Source organism: Podarcis melisellensis (genome assembly GCF_964234715.1).
Source record: "Podarcis melisellensis genome assembly, chromosome: 3".
In the NCBI taxonomy this organism is placed as follows: Eukaryota; Metazoa; Chordata; class Lepidosauria; order Squamata; family Lacertidae; genus Podarcis; species Podarcis melisellensis.
Genome location: NC_138530.1, coordinates 34,150,797 through 34,172,727, shown reverse-complemented (window position 1 = coordinate 34,172,727; position 21,931 = coordinate 34,150,797). Strand labels below are relative to the sequence as shown.

Below are 21,931 nucleotides of genomic sequence, written 5' to 3'. Positions count from 1 at the left end.
TGCTTCTACCTCTTGCACTAATTGTTTAGTCTGTAGTTCCCAACCTTGATTCATTCTCATGTTGGTGAATGCTGGGGGACAGCTATTTTGTCAACCTTTTGTCTGGTATAAAAATGAATCATCACCTCATCCGCTCTCTAACATAAATCCTTTCACTTCCAGCAGACAACTTCCCACCTTGACAGCATAAAACAACTTGAAGAAGTCTTGGATTTTTTATATGAAGAAGTAAGGGCTATTTCCTCTCCACCTCCTTTTTTTTGGGTAGAGATTTTATTTCATTGTATAATGTCTATAAAACAGAGAGAACTATTATAACAGATGAAATTTAGAAGAGGAAAACAAACTACAAAATAAGCATGTAGAATGAGTGAGTGTGGCTGCACATGGTTTAAAATAACAAGGACCACATAAAACCCCTTCCAATACCTGATTCAGATAATAGAATCATGGAATGGCAGAGCTGGACTAGATGGGTCATCTAGTCCAACTCCCTAAACTGCAGAAATCTCATCTCAATGTATTAGTTTGTTTATGTAAGGCATTTATATATTGCTCTTTATAATATCCATCTCCTATTTTAGTTTGCATTGCAGTATAAAACAACTCCCATGATACACACACACACACACACACACACAGAGAGAGAGAGAGAGAGAGAGAGAGAGAGAGAGAGAGAGAGAGGTACCTCGGTTTTCGAACGTCTCTGCTGACGAACATTTTGGTTTACGAATGCTGTAAACCTGGAAGTAAATGCTTTGGTTTTCAAACATGCCTCAGAAGTCGAACATGGCACGCAGCTTCTGTTGAGTGCAAGATCCTGAGGCCTAGCTGTTGGCTGTTGAGTTTTCAGTTTTTGAACGTTTCAGAACTTGAACAGTCTTCTGGAACAGATTATGTTCAAAAACTGAGGTACCACTTTGTGTGTGTGTGTGTGTGTGTGTGTGTGTGTGTGTATCTCCAAATCAAATTCAAATCAATAAGCAAATAAAACAGCAGACTGGTGATGTTGGAGAATACCGGTGGAAATGGGAGCAGAAACTGCCAATGTTCATTTATTTGTCCCTTGTCCAGGATAGAAATCAATTGAGGGCCCATCCATATCTTGGCTTTATGTGGTCTGTGAACCCTTTGTGTGTCGTTCAATCCCCCCTCAACCATGATGCATGATATAGCTACTGGTGTCCTGTACTTTCTGCTCTCCAAATCTAAAGATTCCTATTTGCATTTCCAAATAATAGGGAGTCTGCAGATTTAGAGGGGAGAAAGTGTGGGGCAGCAGTAGTTGAGGGAGAACACTGCATGGAGAAAGGGGAATTAAGAGAGGCACAAGGGAGTCACAGTCTACACTGAGATGAGGTATGGATGGACCCTGATGAATACAAGTGGTGCAGCCATTTAAGAGAAAATATTCTGGTGAAAGTGAACAACCCACAACTGCTAGCTTTTCCTAATCATTTTTTTTATCACTATAGATGCCCAAAGTTTTTGTAAACCTGGTGGATTCTCCTCTGCTCACAGTCTCACCTCTTCCGCACAATGATCAGAATTATGTCAGGTAAATCCCATTTTATTGCAGCTGTTGATGAGCCAAGAGCTCTCATTGTGTTCCTTGCTGAGGAGTGTTCATTTTTCTCCAGAGGCGTTTTGTGACAGGGATATAAAAAGATTGCTGTACCGCATACCAAATCAATAGTCATCCTGATTGCGCTTCTGAAAGGGTTCACCTTGGTGTGCCAAATATCCGTCACCTCAATTAATCACAACTTCCAAAGCAGGCTGCTTTCTTTATGTTGGAAATTAGGACCAACTGTGGGAAACCTTCCTCTTTGACCCTACTCAGGCCATTTTGCCAAACTTTAAAGTCATTTGGTGAATCAGCTTTCTTCCACTACCCACATTTTATGTCATCATCAAATAACAGATTCTAGTTATTTATTTGGATATACCTGTGATGGTCTGTCTTCCTTTTGGAGTGCTGGAAGTTATTTCTGCAGACCTCTGAGAACTTTTCACCATAGTTAGGGGAAAACACACCACATTATGTCTGATTTGAAAATGTTTTGATATGGGTGACTGAAAACTGTTTTTGTATGTCGAATTCTAAGCTGGAGAAGGAGAGAGTGAGACTCCATGGAATCGCAATGAGGGCTTATAGGTCATGTAGTCTGTCCACCTGCTCAGTCAATACAAGAACCACAGAGCTAGAGGCATCCCCAAGAGAATTTTTGAGAGGACCTCAGCAGCTACGGCACAGTTCTTTCCAGCACAATGCAATAGCTTCTTTATCTTTTAGAAGTGTGGTACTGTCTGTTGAGCGTATGGGGCATATGCCATGATTCATTGTGCTCAGGATGCTAGCAAGGAAGTTATATCCAATTCCACATTCAATAGAGTTTGTGTCTGCAAAAGTTTTGAGGGGATGCTTCATTTCCAATCAATGTGTATCATTGCTGATATCGTGTAACTTTTTATCCCATAAATGCTTCGATTTGATTTTGTCCTATATTCACTCTGATTTTATAGTCTTCTTATTTTAATTCAAACAGCAGAAAGCCTACTGCTGCCCCACACTTTCTCCCCTCTAAATCTGCAGACTCCCTATTATTTGGAAAGCCTTTTCTGCTGTGCAATAAAAAGTAAATAGCGTTATGGTTTATCCCCCTTCTCCCCATTTTTGTTGCCCTATGGCCCCTCTGGACATTAATCATGTGTTAGCATTGAGGAAGCATCACACAGCAAATTCTAGCAGCATAAATACTAGCAGCATAAACCCACCACAAATGCACTGTTATTGTGTCAACATGTTGCTGAATACCCTTGCAGTAAGACGCCAGTCTGGAGAAGCCCTACGAAACATATACGTTTCTAAAAGACTGTATGTTTATGAAAAGCTACAGCAATTTTTATTTCATTTATTTATCTTTTGGCTTGGCTTGGCTTTTGCCAACTTCCAGGGATATTCTCCTCAAGCCATGCCTTTGTCCCAATGATTGTTCCAGTCTGGAGGTGGCTGTGTGGAGATGGTCCTATCAGGTGAGCACTGTGCAAGAGAGAACTCGCATTCATCTGTGTATATCTGTCCAAAAATTAATTTGACACGACATCTAAATAGATTTAGAATCTTGGATCCCTTTAACATTAATCTTTTTAGGATCACGTATGCATCCCTTTCATGTTTGTATTGCATTCTTCCTCCAAGGAAGTTATGGTGGCAGGGAAGTGATGAATAAATTTGGTTTCCCCTCTTCAAGCAATGGAGTTGGCCCAGGATCAACTCTGTCCAGCTCAGGAATCTCAGTGCAGATGCCAGTGTGTTTACAGCTCTTGCGCATTATGGGCCTCCAAACACAAATAATATACAACCCTTCCTCTTTGTTTTCAACATAAATCTATCAGTTATGCAAACTGAGTAAAGCTGCCTAGTTTGCATAATGCATTTGCATAAGGTACGCTGCCTTCATTATTTCATAAGAATTTTGTGTCAGCAACCGGGGGGAGAGGGGAGGGGGAATATATTTAGGAAGCTGCCTTATATAGAGTGTAACTGTTTGTCCGTCTAGTTCAACATTGCCTATGCTGACCGGCAGAAAAGGTTCTTTCCCAGCACTGGAGGTGCCAGTGATGGAGCAAGCTTTTAAAAATGCCCTGCATATCCTAGTGATACATGACAGCTGAAATCCCCAAATTTTTCAAATAGTGTTACAACAACTGCAGAGGGGAGAATTGAGGATCTGTGCTATCCCAGCTGTAGCTAATGAAAGCTCTGTTTGCCAAGCTGGTTAATTATGTTGTCTCTACTGCAAAAGCATGTCAGAATATTTAGCAGGTGGCAAAAGCTGCCCATAGCCTGTACTGTTAGCTAGCTGGGATGTTCCTGTTTCTGAGTTTATGCAGGGTATGGAAGGCCAACCATGTGATCTAATTACTAGGTTTCTGCTCTTTCTAAGAAAACGGCCTTATGCAATTCACCTCGCAGCCGCTGAGTCGTTTTCTAATGGTTGCATAAGATGCTTTTTCATGGAATTACTTTTGTGTTTTGACTGTATAATTTGATTATTCTGGTTTATTAGCAGTAGAGATGGCTCTGAAACTCATTTAAGCCATGGGCAAATCTGTGCATTGTGCTATGTTCTCTGTGGTTCAGGGACAGAGTTCATCCTGCTTACTGTTTGTTTATCCTTATATGCAGAATTCTTTGGAAAATCTGCTGGCATCAAGGAAGTATGGCCAGAAGGATGATTTTGCCGTGGTTCTCCAGACTTCTCTGCAAGAAGCAAATATGCCTCTTGCAAAAGTGAGTGTGAGCTATGGTTGAGGTGTTTCTTCTGGGTAATACCTGGTGGTCCTAGAAAAATAACTGTACCTTGAAGAGAGTAATCAGGCGATATGTTTATTGGCCTGCAAGGGAAATCAGTTTTCCATGTGTCAGGGAAGACAATCTAGATGATTTTTATTTTCTTCATATGAAAAAGGGAACATGAAAAACAGCAAACTATTTCCCCCTTTTGAAATATATATATATATAAATTGTCCAGTAGCACCTTAGAGACCAACTAAGTTTGTTCTTGGTATGAGTTTTCGTGTGTATACACACTTCTTCAGATACCTGAAGAAGTGTGCATGCATGGTATCTGAAGAAGGGTCCATGCACATGAAAGCTCATACCAAGAACAAACTTAGTTGGTCTCTAAGGTGCTACTGGACAGTTTTTAAATTTTTATTTATATTTCTACTGCGTCAGACCAACACGGCTACCTACCTGAATCTATTTCCCTCTTTTGTTACCTTGACATTCTTTGAATACAAGAAGTTATTTTGTATTGTACAGCCCTTCTGTAAACTACAGCCCTTCTTTTTGTGAGAGCTTATAAAGTATTGAAAACAAGACTGCTAACTCCCAGGCGCCATGTTGTCAAATATTTGCTGGGTCGCAAGTGAATAATCATGACATGTGTCTATTGGCCATGATGACAAAGGCTGATGTGAGATGGAGTCCAACAACATAGACCGATTGCCATTCTCGGTGGCATTTGCAGAGCAGCGCAGGTCCAGGAAGGCCAGGGTGGGTGGGCAAAACCCTCCTGTGCGAACAGCTGACCGCTTCATCAGCCTCAGCTGGTGTTGATGGGGTTGGGATGGAGCAGGAAATTTGAAATTCAGTTGTGACCAACCTAAAAGGTAAAGGTGGTGATTGGACCTGGGCACACCTGGCTTCAGTCAGATCTGTGGCCAGTCCCTTTAAATCAACTACACTCAGAGGCAGCAGGGCAGTCAGTCTTCAGACATCCCACCTACCCTTCACATATATTTGGCCCTGCCTAATGGCAAGTGGGCAGCACATGTGCTATGGAACTAATTGGTCATCAGATTTGGAACCAGGGAGGAATTTGCCTGCAGACCAGTTAGGCCAATCTGAGGTTTTTGCCCACCTCATAACAATTGTCACAACTTGCTGGTGAAATAAGGCATTGGGTTGGATCCTTAGTCTTAACAAGGGGGATGGGGGTGGGAACGAGCCCTACCCCCTTTTCAGGATCAAGTATCAGGGTACCCCGGTAAAGGGGTCCAGGGGGAAGGATTCTGTCTGAATGCCCCGATGGGGGCTAACGGCCCATAGAACTTCCCAAATGGTGTCCTGGAGGGATCACTCCATTTGTTGTGTGTCATGGTGGGATCCTTAACCCAGGATCGACTAGCAGTTGGGTTGGTTGATTCAGGATACATACCCAATGCATAAGCCAAAACCTACTTACATCTGTAATCAATAAAGTTATGGCCCCAATTTGATCCCAAGATTCGTCATGTCATTTTTGTCTGCTTCCCGACCCCAGTAACCCCATGTTCACTGCACATGGGCCTACAGCTAGAGGGAACGGGCAGTGAATTCAAAACTGTTCTGTAATATTCTCACCAGATTTTTTCCCGCTTCCAGGGCAGAAGAGATAATGACTATTCCGCAAAAAAGACTTTTATGAAAAACAAATTTGCTGTTCTCGGAGTTGGACTCTGGAACAATATGGTAAGAGGTACTAGATACATTGGGATTGCTCAATAGGTTGCAGAGCATGGCTGCATGACCACACTGGCCCATTGGGGGGTCTACCATTGGAGAGGGTATTATTGCTTTAACAGTACCATGAAGGAATCAGGGCAACAGTGAGAGGATGAAATAAGCTGGCAACTGCTTCTTTCACTGAGAAGAGCAAAGCTGAAATAGCCAATGCCGAATAACGCTTTCCTTTCCAGTTGCAAGTTTTGAGTTTAGCACCCTCCTTTCCCAGCATATTCCATTCCTCTACATCCCCACCAACACACACACACTAATTTCCCACCTCAGCTGACAGTTAGCATTCTGTGGACACTGAATAGGCTCAATCTTTACTGGACTGCTTTTGGCCCTTCCCTTCTTAAGGTATTTTGTTGCTGTTTTGCTTATCCCCGCCTCACGGTCCTCCTGTAAAACTCTAGGTCAGGCATGCTATCCAAGATATGGACTCCTCAGAAGGCTGTAAAGAACTTTGTTTGCTCTGTGATCAGACTGACTATTTGTCTTTCTCTCATGGCTGCATCTTGCTTTTCCTGAGAAGAGGCACAAGGTAGATCACATGGGTGTGTATCCCATTTCTTATCTTCATGGTGATGATCCTCTGAGATAGCGATTAGGCAAAGGTAACTCAGAGAGATTCGTGACAAAGCAGGAATTTGAACCCAAGTTCTCCCAGCCCCAAGTCTGATGTTCAATCTGCAACATCACCATTAACAGCCATTCATTTATTTCTGCCCATTTCTGATGTTCAGGCAAGGGTGCCATAGCTTATGCTCTTCTTCCATGGTTGGGGGGGGGCATCAAAGCTTCTGAATACCAGTTGCTGGAGACTGCAGGAGAGGAGAGTGCTCTCACACTCAGGTCCTGCACAGGTCACCAAAGGAGAGGATACCCTATCCCCACCCACCCCAAAAAGGCCAATGAAGAATGAGTATGCTCAATGGCAATAAGATACCGACTGACTGTTGGGGGAGGGGGCGGAATGAAAAACTGGTTGGGAGGAAAGAATGGAATAGAGTAAAGTTTCCGAAACTTGGATCTCCAACTGTTTTTGGACTACAACTCCAATCATCCCTGACTACTGGTCCTGCTAGCTATGGAGTGTCCTGGAGGATAGCAGAAGCACTCTGCACAGGTCCTAAAGGATCTTCATTGGTTCCCAGTATGTTTCTGAGCACGGTTCAAAGTGTTGGTGCTGTCCTTTAAAGCCCCAAACGGCCTCAGTCCAGTATACCTGAAGGAGCGTCTCCACCCCCATCGTTCTGCCCGGACACTGAGATACGACACTGAGGGCCTTCTGCTGGTTCCCTCACTGTGAGAAGTGAGGTTACGAGGAACCAGGCAGAGGGCCTTCTTGGGAGTGGCGACTGCCCTGTGGAACACCCTCCCATCAGATGTCAAAGGAATAAACAACTATCTGACATTTAGAAGACATCTGAAGGCAGCCCTGTATAGGGAAGTTTTTAATGTTTGGTGTTTTATTGTGCTTTTAATACTTTGTTGGGAGCTGCCCAGTGTGGCTGGGACAGCATATAAATATTGTTGTTGCTGTTGTTGGTGGTGGTGGTGTTGCTACGGGTCCCACTTGTAGACTATAACATCCAAAGTACTGCGGGAACATTCTCACCTTCTTCCTGTTCCCATTGTTCAAGACCGTGTCCTGCACAGAATAACAGACGGGGAAAAATGAATTGGAGGGTGGGTGTGTTGGTGTGTAGGTGTGTTGGAGCCTTGCTAAATTGGAAGGACCCCTGGTGCAGTGGAAAGTGCTGTTTGCCCTGTTATGAAACAACTGAAAGCCTTGGATGTACGTGGGCATCTATCCTGGAAAGAGGAAGCAAAACCATGTGATATAGCCATTAGCGGCAGCTACAGCTAAAGCCCCAGGATGATCACCAACTCCTATTTGCACACAGTTCACTCTAATGCCATGGGCATTTTGCCCGGTTGGCCAAGAGATAAAGACTAGAATCAAGGTTGCAAGCTTAGATGAAAAGAACTGCTTGCAGTTATCTTGATCTTCCTCTCATTTATAAACACCTGCAAGGATAACGTCAAAGTTCTTGTCTCAGCCCTCCTTTTATTGCGGGTCGGATGCCCTGATAAGATACAGGAGTGGGTTCTCCTCCTGGGTTATTTGGTTTGCATTTGATTTCTTTAATCAGGAAGGGGGATTGTGAGCTGATCATGCCTGAATTCTAATTTAAAGTTAGTTATGCAGATTGATAGACATGGCAAGCAAGTGGCTGACTTTCTCTCTTGTGTTTTAGCCTTGAAATATCAGCCACTGTTCAGCTAAGCAGAGAAACTTGGATTAACCCTTTTCCCCAAAAATGCTGTGGGTGCCCCCTTGCAACTGGGTGCATGTGTACAGAAGACCATTTACCAAATGGTCACTTCTCACCAGGGTTCATGTTACCACTTGGCAATCTAGCTGTCTTCCAAGGAGGATGAATGCAGCCCTCTCCTTCCACAGACCTCCAAAATCCACTATTTGGCAGGATGATGCTGTTGACTGACTTAAGAGGGGATGGTTACATGGAAAGGTAGCACTTTTTGTAATCTTTTTGTATGCTTTTTGAAAATTACACTAATATTAGTAGCACCCTAGCATGAAAATGCAAGGTTTCCTTTACCAGGGCTGAAGGCCAACTTTCATATTTGCATGTAACACTAAACCGTATTATGGCTTTGTGTGAACAAGCAAGCAAGCTGGTTGCACGGTGGGGAAATTCGATTCATTCCACCCTTACTCCTGCTGTTGTTGTGCTGCTGGGACCTAAGCCATGGTTTGGTTTGGTTTGGTTTGGTTTGGTTTGGCTTAGCATTATGCCCAAACCAGACTCATGGTTTGTCTCCTCCAAACAAACAATGAGTGGTAAGCCAAGAACAATGCTTGCTTACTGTGCATGGTTTGTTTGGAGCAAGACAAGCCATGAGCCTGGGATGTAATGTCAAGCCAAAGAGATTTTCTCAAGCATGGTTGCTTGTTTCGGAGGAGTTTGGGTCTTCTACAGAGTTTTAGTGCCCACACTTTTAAAGAAACAAAGAGCTACTTCGCTGCCAACATCTTGGCTCTCGTGCTTCCAGGAGAAGTTAACAGAGGTTTGCATTAAGTTATTTCCCCTGGGTAATTTCTTTATCACTAATCTCTGTTGGATGGTTGGCTGCAATCTGTGCAAGGTCAGATGACATGCAAGATACTGTCAGTATTTAAAAAGCACAGGGCGAGTTTATCTGATCGCCATCTCTGACAAGGAGACTCTATTGCTCCCATCAGAACAGCATAACAAAGCCCACAAGCTAATGCAAAACTACCTCCGCCCATCAGAATGAGAACTAGTGTAACATAAAGGTCAAGAACTTTAAATATGGTGACTTACGGCAATGAATGCTTTTCACGTTTGCACAATTGGTGTTTTACCTGTGTTTTAAAAGGTCCATTTGATCAATGCTTTGCAAATTATCTGCACTGCTGATTCCCATCTTTGAAGTCTTGGTCTCTCTTGTCTTATTGGACTGGCAATTAGCCATACACTGATAACAACACTACTCCTGAGGAAGCTGCCAGATCCTGGAGCAGCTTGGACTTGGGTGTCATTCTGCTAAGTCAGGGGTGGGAAATCTGTGCCCCTCCAAATGTTGTTGCACTACAAATCCATTCAACCCTGGCCATCACGCAGTCAGCAGAGAGCAGATCTCTGCCTTTGACTTATTAAAACCCTGGCACATGGTTGTACACAAATGTATTCAGAAGCTTATTTGCATACTGCATTCATCACCGCCGGATGTTTAATGCAGACAGTCTGATGATTTCTTAAAATGTATCTTTCATTTTTATTTAGCGAAAGAGTTTCCCTTATAGGCAACCTTCTTTCATGTTAAAAGTAAAATGTCTCCAAAAATCCCTGTTCTATAATTCTTGGGAATATAACTCCAGAAGAAAATCAGAGAAACAGGAAAGTTATAGTGATTTGAGAAGGTGAATTCTATGCATACTGATGCTATTCTGTATGAATTACTGAAACAGTAATTGGGAGAAAGCTTGCTTATATTCAAGGGCTGTGCAGGTGGCTGGGACAGTGTAGTTGGCTTATTTTAGACTCTGGGCTTAATTGTTTTGTGGGGCCTTCCTCTCTAGATGGGAACACTTCATTAAGTTCATATTGTAAGCCATTCCTTGGTAGAGTTTCTGAAAAACTGAATCCTTGATTTAGACCTTCTGCAGAGTATAAATGAATTTGCTCTCCACCATAAGAATGAGTCTCAAAGCTTTGCTGCAGAACAGTCTTAAAATTGTTAAAATTAAATGTTACAAAATACAAATCAACTCATTGCTCTTCCAGTCTTCTTTTTAGTCTTTAATACAGTTCAGTAAACTTTCCTCTCTCTGGTCCCAGAAAGAGAGTTCATATACAAGCATACTGCTTGTTCAGGATTGTTGAGCTGCGCTTCTGCTGCTGCTGGCTCCAGCACTAATATTCTGAGTTTTCAGGCTTCATCTTCCTGTTGTGAGAGATCTCTGCTTGGTTTCCTGGGATGAGTCATCAATTAGCCTTTAGCACTCCCCTTGCTGCATTTGCTATAGTTAAACCTTCTGCCTAATGCAAACCGCTGTGCATAGCATTTTAAATATGTAACATTTAATGCATATTAAACAGCCCTTGCATCAGGAGCCTTCCTGCTCATTTTGCTCAATGGGCTCCTCTCCTATAGTCCTGCTAATATGGCATCAGGAAGGCACTATTCTCTAGAAGATCCTCAAAGTACCACTCTCCATTTCATTTCAGAACAACCAGTGCCCCACAACTCATATTTTCCCAGCCACAGCCCCTTCCCCTGGCTTCGTTCTCTTACAGGGCACATGGAAGGGCCTGTAATCAAGCAAAGCACTGGGCTGGTAGCACCACCCTCCAGCAAACAACAATAGCAAGATGCATTTTTCCTTGTGGGCAGGTTTGAGCTGGTTGCGGCTGGCATGGAAGTGCTTAGTGATTGCTTTTCTCTTGGCCTAAGTAATTTAGATATCAGTCATCTCAGCAGGGTTTTGAGACGTTTTCTGTACCTGGCTGTAAAGACATTGTCCCTCTGGATGTGCCCCCATTTAATATAGTTAAGATTTCATCAATGCTACAAACATGCCCCTGCCAGATTGTGCCCAGCGCTACTCATGTCTCAAAGGAAGATGGAAGAAGCTTTAGTGACCCACAAGACATGATTCAGTTTTTTTTGCAAGCCCCTTTTAGAAATTAGCCTATGCTATTGTTTAAAATAGCAGCCTTTGACTGTGTCGACCACGGCAACCTATGGCAAGTTCTTAAAGAAATGGGAGTGCCAGATCACCTCATCTGTCTCCTGAGAAATCTCTATGTGGGACAAGAAGCTACAGTTAGAACTGGATATGGAACAACTGATTGGTTCAAAATTGGGAAAGGAGTACGACAAGGCTGTATTTTGTCTCCCTGCTTATTTAACTTATATGCAGAATTCATCATGTGAAAGGCTGGGCTGGATGAATCTGAAGCCGGAATTAAGATTGCCGGAAGAAATATCAACAACCTCAGATATGCAGATGACACAACCTTGATGGCAGAAAGTGAGGAGGAATTAAATAACCTTTTAATGAGGGTGAAAGAGGAGAGCGCAAAATATGGTCTGAAGCTCAACATCAAAAAAACGAAGATCATGGCCACTGGTCCCATCACCTCCTGGCAAATAGAAGGGGAAGAAATGGAGGTAGTGAGAGATTTCACCTTCTTGGGCTCAATGATCACTGCAGATGGTGACAGCAGCCATGAAATTAAAAGACGCCTGCTTCTTGGGAGAAGGGCAATGACAGGCCTAGACAGCATATTGAGAAGTAGAGACATCACCTTGCCAACAAAGGTTCGTATAGTTAAAGCTATGGTTTTCCCAGTAGTGATGTATGGAAGTGAGAGCTGGACCATAAAGAAGGCTGATCGCCGAAGAATTGATGCTTTTGAATTATGGTGCTGGAGGAGACTCTTGAGAGTCCCATGGACTGCAAGAAGATCAAACCTCTCCATACTGAAGGAAATCAACCCTGAGTGCTCACTGGAAGGACAGATTGTGAAGCTGAGGCTCCAGTACTTTGGCCACCTCATGAGAAGAGAAGACTCCCTGGAGAAGACCCTGATGTTGGGAAAGATGGAGGGCACAAGGAGAAGGGGGCGACAGAGGATGAGATGGCTGGATAGTGTTTTCGAGGTTACCAGCATGAGTTTGACCAAACTGCGGGAGGCAGTGGAGGACAGAGGTGCCTGGCGTTCTCTGGTCCATGGGGTCACGAAGAGTCGGACACGACTAAACGACTAAACAACAACAACATTGTTTAAAAAAGAAAAAGTTTTTCTCTGGTGTGGCTGAATCTTTGTTCCTTAATTATTTAAGTATTTTTTATTTAAGTATAGTACAGTAGTTTTAATCTTAAACTTGTGGAAATGACTGCCGGTATTAACAGCTTGCGAATGCATCATTTTAATTGGCTATCCATTCATTTTCAGTTTCATGAAATTTTCATTTGCCCATGAGGTCTTATTTCTCAATTTTCAGTTTTTCTTCATTATATCCCTGTTCTATTCTCAATCACTTTTTTAACCTATCGATTCCCTAAATCTAAAACGTTCCTCACAGCTCCATGATGTTAGCTTCCTTGAATCAAAGACAAAAAGTTGAGAAAAGTTGGAAAGCAAAACTCTTAGGGCCACTTCGAATGGTCATCATTTGCTGGAAGTGATCTGTTCTTTGTCTGGTTTTGCCTTCTGACTGACATGCTAGTTTTCTAAATGCAGGGAGTGGCTGGTTTTTGTTTTTTAATTTTTTTGGCCTGCATTTTGTTGCCTGCATGAGCCGTCATCTACACTCTCAAGGGCTTTAGTCAAGAAATAGGTTTACCTCCTCATCAGATGTAGTGGGAATTGCCTTGAATTAGAACTTGCAGGTCTAGCCTACAAGAGGCTAAAATGCACCTTTTGAACTGATCTGCTGCCTGAGCCTCACAGTGCTCACATCTTGTCTTCCAGCTGTTACCAGATGGACAGAAGCAGCCCTATTATCTTGCAGAGATGCCCGAGGTGCGATGTCCTTCTCAGGTAGGAGCAGTTTTCTTTTATACATGCATTTTTGCATTTTATCTGTGTGTGTCCCCCCCCCATCCCCAAGGGACCTCTTTCTCTAAACAAATGCAATCCCCTTCTCAAGTCTTCTCAACCATTTCTAAATATTGCAGAATCACAGACTTCCTACCTCCAAAATGCCCATTTGACCGACATATTTTAATATCACTGCAGTAGAGCCACAGCTAATAAACTGTGGCTATTAGTCATGATGGCTGCATGATGACACCTCACTTTCAGAGACAGTATAATACGGAATGCCAATCACTGGATGGCAACAGCCGGAGAGGGCCATTGCCTTAATCCCCTGGTTGCAGTATGGTGGGTTCTTGAAGCAGTTGGTTGTCCACTGTGGGAGCAGAATGGACCCTTAATCGGCAGACCTTTGTGTCAGTTTGCATTTCTTAGTGCAGAAAGTATTGATCTGATGTGTAGAGATCTTTCCTATTCTACTTAATTCAAGAGGGTTCTGGAAGCTTCTCTGTGTGAAAGAAACAAGCAGAAGGTTCATGATGTTTGGCTTATTCCTTCAGAGAAGTTGAGCACAGCTCGCTTAAAGTGGTTCTCTTATCTCTTTCCGTCAAGGTCATGTTGGCTATAAAAATAGGCTAGAAGGAGCCTGGGTTTCATTCTCTCTTTCTATCTCTTTTCCTTTTGGTTTAGTGTTCTGTATATAGTGTTAAGGTTCAGACTTGCTGTAAGTATTGTAAGTTTAAGTTAAGTCTGCTGCAACTGGATTTCTTATGGACAGTGCCAATCCTGAATGTATTGGATTTGTGACCATATGCTCATTTGCCTTCAGTAGCAGCAAAGCTCTGTTGGATAAAAGACAATTGCCTCCGGTCTATTTTTTGGGAATCCTGCAACTTGTTTTAAGATTTTACTCTGCTAACTGTATGTTGGAATCTGCTCTGGATCAGTATTGAGTAGAATTTCATGACACTTTGATCTGATCCAGCAAAGTTCTTCTGATGTTCTTCTGAACCTGGCGAGAAGACTATACATTAAAAAAATAATCTTCCTTTATGAGCACCTTTACAGGAGATAAAGGCATTCCTCAAGAGCAGCCTGAGTGCCTTCACATTAGTAGTACTCAAGACATTTTGCTTGTCTGCACTGCATCAATCCTGAATGATGTTCATACTGTACTAGTAATGAGAGGAGAGAGACATTTCAAAATCAAATGTACTTTTCAGCCAATGTAAATTTTTCATTTAATGTTGTTCAGAAAGGGGAAATGAAAAAAGAGATTCAAAGGTCATTTGTGAAAATGGCTTTAGAGATGCCATTCTCCCAGAAAAGAAAAATGCCATCATTGCTCATTTGCATTTATAATTATTCCTCTTTATGATTTATTTCTAGAATGCCTGCTCTAACTAGGTGCTATACATAAATCAATATGCAAGACATAGAAGGGAAGGCACGAGCTAGCAAGAGGCCTTCCCACTCAGAAAATGTCCAGACATCATGGCAATTTATCAGTGACCACCCATTCACACATAGTGTTGTATTCAAAGCAGTGTTAACTAAATTATTCCATCAGTGCAAGGATTTCTTCCTGTGCATGGAACATTCTCCCCACCCCCACTCCATCCCTACACCCTTTAACTCTGTTCTGGGTTTCCCCCAAACTCTTCAGGACAAATTTGGAGATGCAATTATTTAGTTGAAAATTGCCCTTGTGTACTCAAGAGAATTCTGACTGAACTTGTCTGGACTGCGTGAAGTTGGAGAATACAAAGGGAATGTTGCAGGATATCAAACCTACACAATGATCATTTACAAAAAACCCCAAACAAACCCCCGTTGTTTAGATTATCTGGCAGCACACAAACAATGTGATATTTATTAAAAATTAGTGCTGACCCTTCTGAATTTTAACCAAGTTATGGCAAAGAAAATTCATCCAGTTTCACGCATAAGGGGTGGGTGGGGAATTTCTTGTGTGGGTAAGATGGCTTTACTTGAGTTTTATCTGCTAAAGTAATTTCTTTATCATAGATAGATAGATGATAGATATAGATAGATAGATAGATAGATAGATAGATAGATAGATAGATAGATAGATAGATGATGATAGATGATAGATAGATAGATGATAGATGGTAGATGATAGATAGATGATAGATAGATGATAGATAGATGATAGATGATAGATGATAGATAGATAGATGATAGATGATAGATGATAGATAGATAGATAGATAGATAGATAGACAGATAGATGATAGATAGATAGATGATAGACACACACAGAGAGGGGGGTGGCTAATTAATGTGATTCTATCTTGTATTTTTATCTTGTGAATTGCCCTGAGATCTTCAGGTGAAGGTCAGTATTTAAACAAACAAACAAAGCCTTCACCAACCAGGTGCTCTCCCGATGTTTTGTACAGCAAATATCAGTCCCAGCCAGCTGTAGTCCAAAACATCTGGAAGGCACCAGGTTGGTGAAAGTTTCTCTCTGTCTTGGCCATGCTAAAGCACATGTGCCCTTCCTCATAGAGCAGGTGTGGGGAATCTTTAGTTCTCTAGATGTTGCTGAACTACATCAGTCCCAATGGCCAGGAATCATGGGAGTTGAGGTTCAGCAACAACTGGAGGGCCAAAGGTTCACCCTACCTGTCTTAGAGTCTGGCAGTCCATAAGCAGGCCATGGCCTCTGGAGATTAGAATGGTCCCTTTAAATCCAGAATTTGAAATGATTAACTCTGGTTGCTGAATCTGCCCTTCTGACTTCAACCATGGTGCGAAATGATGATTCCCCTCCCCACCCTAATTGTTTTCATCACCTTGTCTCTGCAGGAGAACCCATACTTCTTCACATTCAAGAATAGCAACTACTCATCTTTCCCTGTGGAGCCACGAACCAAAACAATATCTCAAGTAGGGAAAGCTCCAACTGCATAATATTTTATTATTGCTTGCCTTTGGGTGGAGAAGACTGGGTATTGGACATAAGAACATTGTATATCCCTTGCAGTTATTTTCTAGGGGGTGATGCTCTTTCTCTGTTGAAGAAGTATGCATTTCTTTCTACTGGAACTGCTAAAGGCCATTTGTAATGCATTGTTCTCTGTCCTTTGTCAGCAAAGGAGCTTTGGGACAGACATTCCATGTACTGACCGCAACCCCTCAGACACAATTCCTGCCTCAGGTACAGATTTTTATCTCTGAATTTGCTCAATCATCATAGGTCCTGTCTTACCATAGCTGTCAACGTTTCCCATTTTTAAGGGAAATTCCCTTAATCTGAATAGGATTCCTCACAAGAAAAGGGAAAAGTTGACAGCCATGTGTCTTATGTAGCTAATACATTGCCAATGTTGAAATAAGATTCCACTAGTGGTTCAATTCTGCTGTCTTGTCTTTTGCCTTATTCAGCAAAATATATTGGGCCCTCCTAGCTACTTCTGAGGACTGTTGCAAGGAGATAATATGGTAACACCCCTCCAATGCCTGCCTTACGCTCATTGGGGAAAGTGGAAGATGTCTGTGATTTTTTTTAAATTGGTCAAGGTTGTTAATTTCATTTCCAAGTGGGAACATCTCTGGGATGAGTGGGAGAAAATGATGGCATAGTATGCTTTGGGAGGTATACCCTGTAAGATTCCAGGCAGAAGCTACCTTAGATATCAGGGATTGAACCCACTGGACCTTCTACATGAAAACCTGGTGGTCTGTCACTGAATGATGGCTCCTCCATCATGGCTAGGGACTGGGAACACGTGGGCATGTGAATTTAGGAAGCTGTGGTACTGTAGTTCAGTGTTATCTAAACTGCTTGGCTGTGGCTCTCTGGGATTTCAAGCAGGTGCCTTTCCCAACCTTACCTGTAGATGCTGGAAATCAAACCAGGAACCTTTTGCGTGCAACCACTGAACTACAGCCCTTCCTCAAAGAACCTTGGTTACACTTCTGTTTGGGGATAATCCACAGCCTGTATAGAATCTGCAATCTATTTTCTGAATAGTCTAAAAGCTGTACTATGGTGATTCCAGGGACACTGGAATGTGGTCCTCCATTCATTCTCTGGTTGACTTATGTGCTTTTCATAGTGTGAATTATTGGCTTGGTATTAAAGAGTTTTCTCCTTGCTCACATACAAACCAAATTTACCTAAAGCCCAGTTTTTCAAAACTACGAAGTGTGCATCTTTGGGGGAATAAAAGTTTCCTTCTTGTAACATCAAAGCACTAGCATAGCTGACTTAAAAAACAAACAAACCCAAGTTCTTTGGCAATGCTTCAGAAAAGTATTGCTAACCAAAGAAAGGATTACGAGCACATAGGAATGCAGGTGCTCAAGGCATTCTGCAAACAATGTTGTGGAAACTTGGTTACAGAGCAGCATATAAGGCCTGAAATAAATATTGTGGCTATCGTCACAATAGTTCAGTTTAAGGGACTTGCACATTTGAGCTGTAACAGAGTATGGCACGGCCAGTCTTTGAGGGGCATCCTGGCCTTCATCTAAAATGACCCTACAACACTTGAGACTCATTAGACCATGGCTGGGAACCCTCAGGCCTGTGGGTCAAATGTGGGCCTCTGGACTTCTCTATCTGGCCTTTGAAATTCTCTTCAGGCCAGGCTGCTTACTGGCCCTGCATTGCACCCCAAATATTTTTGCCTGGCTGAAATGTGGCCTTGAATTCTTCTAAAGCTTGCCTGGATGGTGAACAGAGAGGGCTGTGTGACTGTGTGTGGAAACAGCACACTGTACAAAGAAAAAACAACCCATATTAATGTCTCTGGCTGCTGTTGCCTCTCGCTCCACTCACCACCGTCATGTGGCCCTCAGAAACTTGCCCAGAAAGAAATGTGGCCCTCTCTGGGTGAAAATGATTCCCCACCGCCGACTGAAGATTGCCAGATACCAGTTCCTTGGATTTTATTTCAGCATAATAATTTTGTGGGAGAAAAATCCTAGCTTCTAGGGAGGAACAGTTTCAGGAGAATTAGGTATTCTGGTAAGTATCACATATTTGCCTCCGGGGACTAACAAGAGTTAGGGCAATTTGGCAGAATATGAGTTTTAAATAAGATCTCAAGTTCTTTCAACTTCTTCTGAAGAAATATGTTCCGAATGTCAAAGATCTTCTTAAGAGTCCCATCACTCTCTCTCTCTCTTTCTTTCTTTCTTTTTTATAGTTCATAACTTGAGGCCAGCAGACATTAAAGTTATAGGCGCCCTTGGGGACTCAATAACTGTAAGTGCAGATCACCAAAATGTGCTCTATTAAAATGAGTGGTGTCAAAGCTGTTTCTGAATTCTGATCTGAAAAAGGAGGGATCTTCATGGTGAACTGAATTTTCTATGCTTTCTTCTGCTTTGTTCCCATTATGCTGCAGTCTTAATCTGCTTCAGGCTGCTAATGCCACCTCCTTGGGCCATTGCACACTTGCAAATGCTAATCGATACAAATGTGTATATATATTTCAAACATTTTCCTACCACATGTGGACATTTCTTTGCAGAGGAGAACTTGACTAAAGGCCATTTTGAACATGTGACGTCTAACCTGAAAATCCCTTACTTGTGGAAGCTCCATGAAGGTGCTATAATTTGGGGGGGGGGCGGATCTTACCACATTTGCAGTGCCTACGTGCTAGCAATGTATAACTCAGTCAACAGCAATAACAAGTTAATGTTATTTCTACCCCCCCCCCTCATAACCCTATGTTGCTTTGTTGCAATATGCTTTGTTATTTATTGCTTCTGTACCCATTGGTATTCTTGGAACAGGTATTAATGGAAGGGCAATTATTGGTTTATTATTCTTTGATCAGCAACCATCAGTTTATGGATTTTATTCTAAGCTTGAAAATTTATTCTAGGCTTGTAAATTTGGCCCTGGCCAATGACAGTCCTCCACTGCTTGCTTATCCCCATGATAAGGTAGACAGGATGCCAATGTTATTTTTAGGCAGAACTAAAATACTGTCAAGGTTCCTCAGAGCGAGAGTGGGGGATATTTCCAGGGGGAGTCATCTAAAGTGGCTTCTTTCCAACCATCCCATTCCAAATCAGCGAGCAACTTATTCTAAAAGGACTTTCCCAAACCCCTTTGTCCTCTTTGATATCAGGCAGGAAATGGAGCGGGTTCTTCACCAAACAATGTCCTAGATGTTCTGACACAGTATCGAGGCCTTTCATGGAGGTGAGTGCCACAAATCAAAATCTTTAGATATTCTCCAGTCTGTTCTTATTCTTTTCTTCTTGCTGGCTTTCGAAACCAATTCCAGTCTCCTTTTTGCTGACCTCAATTGCTACTTCAGAGCCATCTTGAGGTTGGCACTCTTAAAACTTGCACAAGCTGTAACTAGAGTCATGGCTCTGGCAGATGTGGCCTCAGGCTTCTCTGATGATATAGGAGTCTTCCTCTTGTTTATGCATGGCTTTGTCTTTTTCAAGTTCCTGTGGATTGACTTATCTATTTCTTCAAATTAACGAAAGTACCTTTTTCTACAAATGTTCTGACTTTTCATATTCCCATCTCATTCATTTTTCGCTACAATGAGGACAAGTACTTGAAAGCAGCATTCAAATGGAGTGCGATGAGGCGACTAGAAATAGGATATACGCGTGAGAAACCTTGTGTCTCTAGATAATTTATTTTCTATCTTCTTACACAATATTAGTCACAAGCAGATAGCAGTTCCTTTCTTCCCTGTACGAAAATGGGGCATTTCAGTGAATGGTGAAAGTAACAGTCCATTTACTGGTTCTATTAAACATGCTAGCTCAATTTGCCTGTAGCATACATTGCCTACTACCAAGGAGTATTTGACTGGCAAGCACAAGAAACAGGGCCTTTTCAGTGGTTGCCCCAGGCCTATAGATCTCTTTTCCTAGATCAGTGCATAAGGTTCCTCCACTGATGACTTTGTAGTGAAGAGTTATTATTTTTCTCTTTTGTTGGTGTTTTACTTTGCTACTTTTGCTGCATATATAATTTTAGTCTCCTAGTGTTGCTTTTAACTGCTGCTAAATCAGTAGGCACCAACATTTGTAACAGATACTAATATAGGTTTGCTATATGTCTGGATTTTCCCGGACATTACTGGGATTTCAAAGGCGGAATTTACCTCCGGGGTGGGGGGGATTTCTGAAAGGCAGCGCTTTGTCTTGGATCTTTCGGGGTGTCCTGGTTTTTACTTTTTGAAATATGGCAACCCTATACTAATATATGTCACACAGTCAAAAATCAGAAATGACAGACTAAGGACAGTCCTGCTCATTTGTCACTATTACAGTGAAAGCTTCTGACTTCAATTGCATTCAGACCCAGAATATATGGATATATTTGATGATTGCTTACTGGTGCATGTACATAAATGAAACTAATGCATAGAGTCTTCAAGAGGAATATTCTTAGGCCAAATTAGGGAAACTACCCCCTCCCCATTTATTAAATTGCAAGTCTATAACAGAAATCAAAACACAGCACATCAACCATGCATTGTTGTTTTTTAGCTGCTTGATACCCCTGTTGGCATTTTGCTGTTCTGGGCTGGTCGCAAATCCAGGACATTTACTATCATAGGGACTCTGCTCATTATATAGTTAACACAAGTTTCACAGGCATGTGGAGCTGTTATAAAACCCCACAATACCTATGAACAAAGACAACAGTGCAGTGTGTGGGCATATCATTAGCAATAAAGCCTCTGCCATATCATAGACTCTGCAACCTGAGTTATTAACCATAGTCTTGAGAAGGATCCTGTGAATGGACTGGAAGCATTACAAAGACTTAGGGGGTAGGTGATTACTGCCATAGATAGATAGATAAATAGATAGGTATATAGATAGATAGATTGCCTTATAGAATACCATTGAGAGCCCCATTTCAATGCATGATACAAGTAAAATAAACAAAACAAACATTCAAACCAGCAGTTCAAGAAAGCGATAGCTGAGGATCGGAAACATCACCAGGGGGCACTCTGTGACTTGTTCCAAGCAAATCTTCTCTAACTTTGTTTGCTTTCTCCTCCCTCCCCTCCCTGCACACTCCCCCCCCCCCCAATTCTGCAGTGTTGGTGGAAATGAAAACATAAGCACAGTCACAACATTAGCAAGTAAGTGCCCATTTCCCTAAGGTTAGTGCATTTGTGAAGCTCTTTCATAATTTATGGAGCAAACTTGAGGAAATGTTCAGCAGGCTTGACAGACTTAAACCTCTTTGTATTCAGCATCCCAGACTGATGGGGGTGGAGGAGGGGCAGGGAAAGCCTTCTCACAGCCAACACTGTAATTTGCTGTGCATGACTTAACAGTGTGTGTTTTATAATTTCCCAGGGTCTTAGTTGCTTCGAAATTCTCTGTGACTTTATATATATATATGTGTGTGTGTGTGTAGCATAATTATTATTCAGCTCCGTACGATCTTGGAATGCATTAAGCAAATAAGCAAGGCTCCTTGTGCAAGTTTTTATGGGGAAAAGAAAGGTGTCTTGGAACTCTTTTACAGGCAACCAACGGACACCAAACCACAGGCAGCTCATGGAACCAAGCAGCTACTTTAGTTGGGGGGGTGGAGCACTTACAGAACAGAGTGAAAGGCAGGGGGCAGCCCTCCTCCCCCTCCCTCCACAGTGGCCTTTTGCCGAATCTCATTGATGCTTTTGACAGTGGAGATCCAGATGCCTCTGGAAGCTAAAACAGGGTGCTATGATGACAGCCATCTCCCATTGTTTACCCCAACACCTGACATTTATATTGCTTTTAAGCATATGTT

At 42.3% G+C, this 21,931-nt stretch overlaps 1 protein-coding gene across 1 annotated transcript in view; it reads left to right on the top strand.

The window, feature by feature from the left end:
• The window catches only part of PLB1 (phospholipase B1), a 106,542-nt gene that overhangs the window by 16,123 nt on the left and 68,488 nt on the right, over positions 1 to 21,931 (top strand). Inside the window, exons 11-21 of the mRNA XM_081904735.1 lie at positions 166 to 228; positions 1,476 to 1,558; positions 2,958 to 3,036; positions 4,193 to 4,297; positions 5,936 to 6,022; positions 13,093 to 13,161; positions 15,991 to 16,071; positions 16,276 to 16,342; positions 18,339 to 18,397; positions 19,275 to 19,348; positions 21,229 to 21,272. Of these exons, the coding sequence (XP_081760861.1) occupies positions 166 to 228; positions 1,476 to 1,558; positions 2,958 to 3,036; positions 4,193 to 4,297; positions 5,936 to 6,022; positions 13,093 to 13,161; positions 15,991 to 16,071; positions 16,276 to 16,342; positions 18,339 to 18,397; positions 19,275 to 19,348; positions 21,229 to 21,272 (811 nt within the window). The remainder of the gene's footprint in view (positions 1 to 165; positions 229 to 1,475; positions 1,559 to 2,957; positions 3,037 to 4,192; positions 4,298 to 5,935; positions 6,023 to 13,092; positions 13,162 to 15,990; positions 16,072 to 16,275; positions 16,343 to 18,338; positions 18,398 to 19,274; positions 19,349 to 21,228; positions 21,273 to 21,931) is intronic.